This window comes from Magnolia sinica, chromosome 9 (assembly GCF_029962835.1).
Source record: "Magnolia sinica isolate HGM2019 chromosome 9, MsV1, whole genome shotgun sequence".
Lineage (NCBI taxonomy): Eukaryota > Viridiplantae > Streptophyta > Magnoliopsida > Magnoliales > Magnoliaceae > Magnolia > Magnolia sinica.
In genome coordinates, this window is record NC_080581.1 from 18101156 (window position 1) to 18112963 (window position 11808).

Genomic DNA, 11808 nt, shown 5'->3' on the forward strand with positions numbered 1-11808 from the left:
TACTGCCCCAAAACATGCCACTAAGGGCAGCCAGTTTGGGCCTATTGCTGAATTTCCAGCCCACCTATTTCTAGGCTTGCTGGAGTCCAGCAATAATAAATATATATTAAATGTTCACTGGTGACCCACACACATCTCTGTGGGTCCCACCAGATGAGAGGAGAGGGCAATACACATAAATCAGGTGGACCATTGCTAGACTGGGCGTCCAACAGCAGCCCAATGGGCTTGGGCGTTCCAAGGTGGATGGTCCTATAGGCTTGGGTAGTTGGCCCAATTACACATCAAGTAGATCCCAAAAAAAAACGGGGGCAAATCCTCAGGGAGGTAGGCCACATCCCACGTGGACCACAAATAGATGGACGGCGAGGATACACAACACATCAAGGTGGGCCCACAAAGGGGGTGAACGGCCAACCATGGCTGGACATCCCAGCCTGGGCGTCCCAGCCTGGTGGGCCGGTCTAACCCACGCCACGAATTGCACAGGGGTCTGTTAGCCCCAAAAATTGGTAGTTGGGTCCTACCATGGGTGAGCCACCTCACTGAAAAATTTCAGAATTTTTGGAATAGGAAAAGTATTTTATTTAATTTAAAGAAAACTGACTATCCCTAAAATCTGTTTAGTGCAGATTTCAGACAGGCCCTGATCTGAGCTTCCAATGGGCTGGATTAAAGGCCTCTAAAAATTGGGAAAAAATAGTTTTTATGTCCCCTCATATGTGTACTACAAAGTGGGGTCCACGAATGTGGCCCACCAGTGGAAAAATTATTTTATATTTAAAGAATTCCACACTGATATGTTGCTGGAACAGTGCAGAAATTACAGACTAACCACCTCACTTGGGCCACACCTTCGGGACCTCAATCAAGGTCAGATGGGGCTGAAATTTGGGGGACATTTAGATGGGATCCCCACCTTTCAGAAAAATGTATTTGATGGATATTAAAAGTCCCCCAAATAGTCCCAATTTCAAGCCCAAAAACCACTAGAAAACTGTCCAGAAATTTTGGATAGCAACATACATTAGGATTAAATAAAATGTATGAGCTATAAAACAAATGATTACCCCAACAATTAGGTGTCATGGCACACCCTAGTGGTCCCCACAAATGTCCAGATCTAAACCCAGAATTTCTATACTTGCATATAACAGTTAGGGTGGCAAATGGGACACCCAAGCCATGGAGTAGGTGGGTATGGGCGTCCCACCCTAGCAGGGCTCCCTGGACAATCCAGGCCTACTAAGTGGACCATACATATCATCATTAGCAATACAAGAAAAGAGGGAGAGGAAGAAGGACATCCGGCCATAGGGAGAAGGCTCCGCCACTATTGAGCCTTCCCTAACACAATCACAACCACATATACTATACATATACAATGTACAACATGAATTTCATCATGTATGGTCTAGATTTAAGATCAATGGTTGGGATGCCATCCCAATCATGATGCAAGGGTTTAGATGACCCATCATGCCTAAAGAATTAGAAGAAATCCACCATAAAAGGCCTCCATCAAGGAAATCCCCTTGCATGGACATGCATGCACAAGATGGGCCCATTGGCCACATCTAAGAGGTTGTGTAGGATCTCCACCATTGATTGGTGGGTCCTACGCATCCCAAATGAGAGGGAAAAAAAGGGGATCTACACCATGAAGAAGGAATGTAAATGAAATGGGGAGCACCCACCTTGGATTCTTCACAAAATCTATATCTTCTAGCTCCTCTAGCTCCAAGGAAGAGAAATCAATGGATGAGATGAAGTGATAAGGGCTAGATTAGGAGGGTTTTTAGGGAAAGAGGGCTGGAAGAAGGAGGGGGTGGGGACGTTCCACCTCTATCAATGGGAGAATAAGAAGAGAGAAGGGAGACATGAGAGGGAGAGAAGAGAGAGAGGAGTTGTAGCAAAATGATCATTACAAGGGTCTTGAAAAGAGCAACCATCATGCTCTCTCTCTCTCTTGGGAAGAAAAAAAAATCTGATTTTTTTCTAAGAAAGAGGTGCTTGGTTAGAAAGTCTTATGATGAGCTAGCAAAAAGGAGGGCCATAGGGTAGGGATGGGTAGTGTAGGTTATGGAGTTTGGGTAGTGTGTGTGTGTGGTGTGTGTTGGAATTTGCACAAAAGTGTGTGGCCACCTTGAAAAACATGCCCTCCATACTAGGTGGGCCACATGATCAGGATCAAGGGCTATAAACGAAAAGGCTACATATTATGATCACACGTCAGATGGACGCACAAGACGCGGCGTCAGAACCGCAACGATGATGCGAACAAGATGGTATAGGTTTTGGCGCGATCCGAGTCAGGTCTTTATGACCGGACTTAAGGATGACCACAAACACTATCCGAGGGTCGCGGGTCGCCAGAATTCGACCGGTAGGACTGCGGAACCAAGAGAAATGAAATGCATACTCACACACACACACATGCACTCGGGTCGGGTATTACAACCCTCCAGGAGTTGGTATCAAAGCCAAGTTAGTAATTCTGGAATGACTCAGGATAACATCGCATATCTGCTGCGAGCCTAGGACAAGTAGTGTCCCGAGAGCCTTTCTTTCGCTTGAGCTGCAATATTCTGACCCTACGCGTCGTCGTCCTTGTTCTTATATAGACGATGCCTCCTAGACGGGGCGCCCGTGGCCGTGGTGCTTGTGGTCGAGGTGCCCGTGATACCCGTTCTACTCGAGCGCACCCCGCTCCCGCCATTGAGGATCCGATTCCTAAGGTCTTGATTCAGCCTCCGATTGCACCTGTTCCCCCGGTTGCTCCAGTTCCCCCACCAGTTCTCCCATCTGAGCCTGCTGTTCTGGTTACAGAGTCTCTAGCTCCTTCAGCTGCACCCGTGCCTCCGCCTGAGGCGAGTGCCGCTCCCGTGTTTCCGACAATGTCAGTCGGTGCTGAGCATTTCCAGCAGTTGATGCAGGCCATCACTGCTGCATTGCAGACCCGTCAACCTACTGCCGCCCAGGTTCCCTAGCAGATCGATTTGTCGCCATCTCTCGTGAGTTCCGGCGGTATGATCCCCCGAGGTTCAGGGGTGCGCCTGACCCTTCTGCCGTTGAGGCATGGCGCACAGAGATCGCAAGGATTTTTGACACTATGCAGTGTCCAGTTGATAAGTGAGTTCCCTTGGCTACCTTCCTTCTACAGGGCGAGGCCCAGCATTGGTGGTCATCAGTGTCGAGGATGGCCGGGCCTCAGTTTGTTTGGACTTGGGAGGAATTCGTGGTCCGCTTTGACCAGAAGTTCTTTCCCGAGCATGTTCAGGAGCAGAGGGCTATGGAGTTCGAGACCCTGGTCCAGGGGGATATGACAGTGTTGCAGTATGAAGCTCGTTTCTTGGCCTTGTCTAGGTTTGCTCCTATTCTCATCAGTGATGAGATGATGAGGGCACGCCGTTTCCAGAACGGTTTGCGACCTGCGCTCTGTAGTCGTGTGGTAGGCCATTGTTTGAGGACGTTTGATGAGGTCGTGCATAGGGCCTTGGTTTATGAGAAGGACTGGGCTATGACCCAGAGATCTCGTGAGCAGAGTTCCGGTGGAGACCAGAAGAGGAGAGCACCAACCAATAGTTCCAGGCAGCACCGTCAGCAGAGACGAAGGGGTAAATCAGAGTTTCTGCAGCCTGCGGCACAGACAGCAGCTTCCTCATCATCATCAGTGCAGCCAGCCGCTTCATCTTCCGGCCCTTTTTCCAGCGTTTCCTATGGTTGTGGGTAGACTGGGCATCGAAGGCGTGATTGCCCTCTTCCCTTACAGCAGCAGCAGAGGCCACTGCAGTTGCCTCCTCCTCGTCCTCCTCAGCAGCAGCATCAGCAGCGAGTGCAGCTTCCAACTCCCTCTCCTAGGGCTCCTCCTCAGCAGCAGAGGCAGCCAAGTAGACCTCCCCAGAGGCCACAGCAGCAGCAGTAGAGACAGCAGCAGCATCAGAGGGGATATCCACATGTCCATTCTCTGGGTTGAGTATGTATCGCAGCTCAGCAGGCGCAGACTCAGGATTCGCAGTCTTCCGGCTTGCTTCCTTTGCCAGCTCAGGGCAGATTCTATTCCGCACAGCAGGCACAGGGCCAGGACCCGCAATCATCGACCGGTGGTGTTGTCAAGGGTATTCTTCTTGTTTCTACTTGCATTGCCCACGTCTTGTTTGATTTCGACGCTTCTCATTCCTTCGTAACCGAGCAATTTTGCCAATCGACCGGTATTCCGTTGGAGTCCGCATCTGAGGCCTTGGCACTTTCGACTCCCTTGGGAAAGTCTGTAGTATTGAGCTGTCGTTACCCTTCTTGTCCGGTGTTAGTGGGCGAGATGTTCCTCCCCGCTGATCTGTTTGTGATGCCGATGGCAGTTTTTGATGTTATCCTGGGTATGGACTGGCTCACGGAGTATTATTTTGTCTTGGACTGTGCCACGAGGATAGTTACGTTTCACATTCCCGGCTTGCCAGTGTTACAGTTCGTCGCCGAGCCCAGAGGAGAGCCATTGTCGAGTTTGTTGGCTTGTGTCATTTAGGATTCTGTGGCAGGGTGTATTGAGCAGCTGCCAGTTGTTTGTGAGTACCCGGATGTGTTTCAGGAGATCCCAGGTTTGCCGCCGCGTTGGCAGGTTAAGTTTCAGATAGATTTAGTGCCTGGTACTGCGCTTATCTCGAAGGCCCTCTACTGGATGGCACCGATGGAGTTGAGGGAACTGCAGGAGCAGTTGGATGAGCTCCGGGAGTTGAGTTTTATTCGTCCCAGCAGTTCGCCTTGGGGATCTCCGGTATTGTTTGTGAAGAAGAAGGATGGCTCGTTACGGCTCTTTGTGGATTATTGCGAGCTCAACAAAGTCACTATCAATAATCGATACCTGCTTCCCCGTATAGATGATTTGTTCGACCAGTTGCAGGGCGCGCAGTATTTTTTCAAGATAGACTTGCGCTCCGGTTACCATCAGATTCGGGTCCAAGAGGAGGACATTCCGAAGACGGCTTTCCGAACGCACTACGGTCACTTTGAGTTCCTAGTCATGTCATTTGGACTGACCAATGCACCCGCTGTATTTATACAGCTGATGAACGAGGTCTTCCAGCCTTTCCTCGATCAATTCGTAGTGGTGTTCATTGATGATATTCTTGTGTATTTGAGGACCCGAGAGGACAAAGTAGAGCACTGGCAGGTTGTGCTGGAGACCATCCGTGCCCACCAGCTGTATCTGAAGCTGGAGAAGTGCGAGTTCTTGTAGGAGAAAATGAAATTCCTCGGTCACGTGGTGACGAGGGTGTCGCTGTGGACCCCTCGAAGGTTGATGCAGTGCGTCAGTGGGGCCAGCCCACGAACACGTTCGAGATCCGTAGCTTCCTTGGTTTAGCGGGATATTATCGTCAGTTTATTAAGGGTTTCTCCCGTATTGCAGCACCGCTGACCCGGTTGACGCGGAAGGGCGCCGAGTTTGTCTAGAGTGACGCCTGCAAGGAGGCATTTATGGAGTTGAAGGACCGCCTTATGTCCGCTCCTGTTCTCACTCTTCCTGATGAGAGTGAGGGTTTTGTTGTTTTCACCGATGCCTCTAAAGTTGGCTTGAGTGTTGTCCTGATGCAGCACGGGAAGCCAGTGGCGTATGCTTCGCGCCAGCTCAAGGTCCACGAGATGAACTATCCCACACATGATCTGGAGCTAGCGGCAGTTGTCTTCGCACTGAAGGTGAGGAGGCATTATCTCTACGGGGTTAGGTTCGAGCTCTTCTTAGATCATAAGAGCTTGAAGTATCTATTTTCGCAGTCCGAGTTGAACCTGCGACAGAGGCGATAGATGGAGCTGTTGAAAGATTATGATTTTGACCTTCAGTATCACCCGGGTAAGGTGAACGTGGTGGCTGACGCGCTCAGCCGTCAGCCACGAGGCCTAATGGCACAGATGATAGTTCGACAGTAGTAGATGCTCGAGAATGTTTCAAAGTTTGACTTTGAGTTCGGTCTGCAGTCTTCCATGGTTCAGTTTTCGAGCTTGTCGATTCAACCCTCTTTGGTTGCTAGGGTGATCGAGGCTCAGCAGACGGACGAGTCACTTCATGGGTGCCAAGCAGAGGCTGCATCCGTGGAGCAATCAGATTGACAGATTGGTTCCGATGGTGGATTACGCTTCAGAGGCCGATTGTGTCCCGGACGTGCCAGAGTTGCGTTGTGATCTGATGACCAAGGCACACCAATTGAGACTTACTATTCACCCGGGCTCCACAAAGATGCTTAGAGATATGAGAAGGCAGTATTTTTTGCCAGGGATGAAATGTCAGATTGCTAGCTTCGTGGCCGAGTGTGACACTTGCCAGCGTGTCAAGGCCGATCACTAGAGACCTAGTCCCTTGCAGCCATTGAGCGTTCCAGTGTGGAAATGGGAGCATGTGTCAACGGATTTCATCGCAGGCTTGCCGAGGACTCAGCGCGGTCACGATACCATTTGGGTTATCGTTGATTGTCTGATGAAGTCGGCTCATTTCATTCCGATGTGTGCTTCCTGGACTATGGACCGGCTTGCAAAGGTATTCATTAAGGAGATAGTGCGACTGCACGGCATCCCAGTTTCAATCGTTTCTAACCAAGACTCCATATTTACGTCTCAATTTTGGAGGAGTTTCTAGCAGGCGATGGGGACCACTATACATCTCAGCACCGCTTATCATCCGCAGATGGATGGGCAGACCGAAAGGGTCAACCAGATCCTTGAGGATATGCTCAGAACCTGTGTGATTAACTTTGCGGGCAATTGGGACGAGCATTTGCACCTCGTCGAGTTCACGTACAACAATAGCTATCAGGCGACTATCGGCATAGCTCCTTTTGAGGCACTCTACGACAGACCGTGCAGATCTCCTACCTGTTGGACCGAGGTTGGAGAGAAACTCGGAAAGATTGGTTTCACAGTAACGCACGTCACTTAAAATATATTTTTTTTTAATTTATTTTTACACGGCGTTGCAGGGAATCCATTCTGTTCATCTGTTTTGCCTAGTCATGCTAGGGCATGGGTCCAAAAATGAAGGCAATCTAAAGTTACAATGGGCCACACCAAAGGGATCAGTGGGACTTAGTTCTCACCATTGAAATTCAAAAAAATAAATAAATAAATAAATAAAATTTTAATGAGTTGTTACATTCTACCCCCCTTAACAAAAATTCATCCCCGAAATTTATTATGCTAATGCCTATACTAAAATCGCGTACTGGGTCTGCAAATGACGTGGTTTGCACTAATGTTTACTATAATTGTTGTTCTCGCTATTAATTTAAGCACTTATAGGTATTGGATAAGTTTTAAATTTTTTTCTAAAGATACATCTATAAGTTTAATATTATGCTGCAAAATTTCAGTATCATACGATGTCTACAGAAAATACTAAAATTCAAACAATGAGGGTTGTCTATAATTGAATGATTTTTGGACAGTTTAAGAACAACATACAATCGGTATAACAAAAGTATAGAATTATAATTTCTAATTATTTTTCTATGAAACTAAACTTATTAATTTACGCTTTGGCTTTTGATTCACCTCGAACGGAGTTATACTTAATTAGTTATGATTTTTGCAAATTAGGTGTTTTCTTCTCATTATTATTGTCTAACTTACCATAGCAGGAAGTAATTTCCTAAAAATTCTTTAGGGTCCATATTTGGGTTGTTAGTTTAGTGCATAACTTAAATAATATCATTATATGATGTTAGCACAGATGCAAGGGAATCTAAATTCATATTTTTAATTTAAATCATCACAAAAGTAAGGGTCCTATGTTAGGGTCACTAATTTAATTGTTATCCTAGGTCCTTAGATAGAATCTAAAACCTGACTCTGATACCATTCGATAGCTGATCCTAATACTTCCCCTTAATTTCAAGAGATGGCCTATTGATACAAAGTCGGTTTTTTCTACGTGGTTAGTTGCTTGCCATGGACTTGCTAGCTATGTAGATCCCTTGCTCGTGCTCACGCAACACCCCAACACTAATCGAGTCAACCTAAATCTGGCCTGCACCACCGAGAAGTAGAACCCACTGAGAACTAAAGAGAACATCAAAAGAGCGAAAGGGAAGCTTGTATTGCACTATGAAGCAAAGAATACAACTCCGAGGAGTTGAGCTCCAAATGAGGACTTCGTATATAGACCCAGGAACTATCCAGAAACCCACACATAAATGGCTAGGCCGGTGCAATGTTCGAAATATCGATATTGTGTTACGTGTCACATCCTTGGGATACAGATACATATCGGTTATCGCACGGGATATATCGTTTGTATCGGATAATTTATTACACTTTTTGGAAAACATGAGGAAACATTGGGAAAATAATTGAATTTTTCAATGAAACTTCAGGGATTACTAAGAAAGACCTTAATACACATTTTTAAATCATAACATCTCAAAAAAGAAGTGCACATAATATGTTTCTTTTGTATAGACTCCTAAGCTATGTGTTGTTTGATTGAACTAATGCAACTACATTCAAATTAAATGCATAACATTTCGAGTGTATGTGATGATCATTTCATTAAACACTCCTAAATACTTCGAAATTAGTCTCAATTGACAAGCTAGTTAAAGGAAAATTTTGAAAAAAAATATTAATATTTTAATATTTTTAAAATTAATTTTTAATTAAAAATGATTTTTATATTCTGAAAATTGACAAGAACTAAACAAATCAGTAGATAAGCCATCATAGATGCTTGATTACATGTTTAGAATGCAACATTGCAAGCAATTTGGGAGAAATTGGGTAAATTTCGAATTTTTCCCAAATCAGACCACCTACACTCAAATTTCAAAATTAGAGTGTTTGTGATGATCATTTCATCAAGTACTCCTATATACTTCGAAATTAGTCTCAATTAACAGCCGGTTGAAGGAAATTTCAAAAAAAAAAAAACATGGAGAACATGAAGAACCAATGAATATCGAAATCAAAGCTTCAACTCCATGATTTTTCATGCAAAACATGAAGAACCAATGGATTTGTAACCATTTGACATTTATTTAATATAATTTCAAAAAAAAAAAAAAAAGGATCGGAAATTGAAAATACTTACCAGATCGAACATGTGGGATATATCGGCACTACCTGTACGTTTCGTATCGCACAGGTGGGATACAAGATATATCGTGGGATATATTGGCTGATATTGTCAATATTTAAAACATGGGGTTGGTGCCATGTGGCATCCATCAATGGCAAAGAACTCTATTATCTTTCTAAACTTTCACATTCCCCTAGCTACAAAATTCTCTAGAGTAACTCTAGAACCTTCCAGAGATCTCCACAATACAATAGAATTGGCTATGTACAAGATGTGCCAGAAATGGCTAAGTCCCCAAGTCAATCTCCACACCTATGACATGCTACTACAAATTTCTCTAGAGAACTCTAGTTATACACACAAATTTTATAATGGCCACTGTTATAACAAATAATATGTATTATATTATGTGCCTACTGGCTAAAACAAATTACATATTTCTAAACCTAGGTTTGAGTTACAATTTAAACAATAATGAGAGCAGAAACCATAATTTGCAGTCCCAAAAAAATTGGAATCAGGTCACAAATGATGACCAACAAATTGGACCACATGAACCAGGTAGAAAATATAAAGGGATGTCAAAGAAAACACATTGGACTGCATGAAACAACCTAGGTAAAATAGCCCCAACTATTAAAATAATAATAATAATAATAATAATAAAGGAGACTCAATATAACCAAATCATCATCATTCTCATCTAAGTGTTATCTCAACTAATTGGCGTCATCTAACAAATCTTGTTCCATCATTCCACCCTCTCAAGGACCATATTCTTTGTTAAACCATAGGTCATCAAATCTTTCCTTACTTCACCCAATCTTGTCATCTACCAGCTCAGTCCCTTTCCTAGCAAGCTCATAGGCTAGATCACCTAATAAAATACTTTATACCCTCCCAATAATAATAATAATAAATAATAAATAAGAAAGATTGGCTTATACAGGCAAGTGGTTATTAGCATATCCTAAAAAATAACATTGATCGGATGATCGAAAACATTTGGGTAAAGGCCATTAATTATATTATTACATTCAATGAGCAAATTATATGGTTAAGATTGCCCATCAATATTATTTCAAGTTAAACTCCATCATCAATCTGGCAATGATTTTGACGGCCCGGATTGGTAAAAAATTGTATTTTAGGTTATAGATTCCCGAAATTCTATTGCATCCTTGACAAATTTCTATAAAGTACGCACAAAGTATTCCCAAAACAAGCTCAAAACAAGAAGAGCTCGATCACCGGCAACCAACATCTGGAAATATGAATGGTCATCACGAAGACCTAGATGGGCTTTCCTAGAATTGGCCAATCTTGGATTATCGATTCCTATATAAGCTGATCTTTTGTTTGGTTGACATTGGGAGTCAGAAATATAAGAACTTGCATATACGTTGTTTGGCTGACAGTTCTTTACAGGAGAGAATGCTTTTTCCTTCTGTACGACACAGTGGACTACACAATCTAGCCCACTTTTTCTTTTAAGATATCTAGTCCCTTTTATTTGAGTTAGTATATATGCCACGTGTACAGTTTCTGAGCGCATGCATATCAAGCGTCAAACACAACCTAAGTATCATAACTCCTCTATTGACGTTTACCCAAAGAAGAAATTCTCCTTTTAACAAGGATAGATAAACCATTCCAATCCCCTGATTTCTTCAATCCAATTAGTAAAGCGCCATGGGTATAAGGAGGCAGTGGATGCTTAGTTTTGAATGCAAGGAAATAATTTCCTTCAACAACAGGCATAGAAGCGTTTCTACTGCTGAGCTGCTTGAACCCAATCCAAAGGGTTCGCACTTCAGCTTCTGAAGTGTCATCAATTGCAAAAGGACCCACAAAATCTCCTTGAATTTCCCACAGGCTATTTCTGGTGACTCCTCTGATTCTTATCGAAGTATCGGCCCTAGCTCATTTTAATCTTCTCCTCAATTTTGGTATGAGTAAAAGAAACCAAGAAGGTTTCTTTGAGCTAAAAGCAACCAAGAAGGTTTCTTTGAGCTCCCTGATTTCTTCGATCCAACTAGCATAGCACCACAGGTATAGGGAGGTGGCAGATGCCCAATTTTGAATGCAAGGGAATAATATCTTTCAACAATAGACATAGGAGTGTTCCTACTACTGAGCTACTTGAACCCAAACTATAGGGTTCACACTTCAGCTTTTGAGGAATCAACAATCTCGTTAGGACCTGCAAAGGCTACTTGAATTTCCCCAAAGCTGTTTCTAATCTCCTCCTATTCCTGTCGGGCCCTAGCTCATAGCAACCTTTGAAAATAGTATTCCTGTTGGGCCCTCACAGCAAATTGTTTGCATTTGCTTTTCCCTCCTCAACAAGATTGACCTTTTTTTTTCAAAAAATCAGATGGAGAGAAGAATTTGCCTCCAATGTGACATTTTAAATGGCAAGTTTGGGGGGAAAAAGGTTTTCCTTTGTGAGATTGCAATCCAAACAGTTGCACATGCAAAGGAAAAGCATTTTCCAGGACTTTCCTTTAACAAAACAAACAGGTGCAAAGAGTTTGTTTCTGCTAGCATTGGAGTGAGTTTGCCTCCCATTTATGTCACGTTTCTGCTTTCCCTTGCATTCCCCTCGTTTACCTTCAATCCAAACATGACCTAAATCTCTTCTTGTTCCTTACCAAATCTCCACCATCACTTTGCTAAAAGCACTCAATTTCTTTGCTTGGTTGCATTGATGCCAATAACACTTTCCTTTGATTTTTTAAACTCCCTGC

At 43.8% G+C, this 11808-nt stretch overlaps 2 protein-coding genes across 2 annotated transcripts; both read left to right on the forward strand.

The window, feature by feature from the left end:
* Positions 1-2627: 2627 nt before the first annotated feature.
* LOC131254892 (pollen-specific leucine-rich repeat extensin-like protein 2) lies at positions 2628-3733 on the forward strand. The gene is made up of 3 exons (XM_058255594.1): positions 2628-2981; positions 3281-3451; positions 3545-3733. Exons 1-3 carry the CDS (start codon positions 2628-2630, stop codon positions 3731-3733), a joined length of 714 nt encoding a protein of 237 aa, XP_058111577.1.
* A 585-nt stretch (positions 3734-4318) lies between these two features.
* Positions 4319-5233, forward strand: LOC131254893 (uncharacterized). The gene is made up of 2 exons (XM_058255595.1): positions 4319-4513; positions 5060-5233. Exons 1-2 carry the CDS (start codon positions 4319-4321, stop codon positions 5231-5233), a joined length of 369 nt encoding a protein of 122 aa, XP_058111578.1.
* Positions 5234-11808: the final 6575 nt, after the last annotated feature.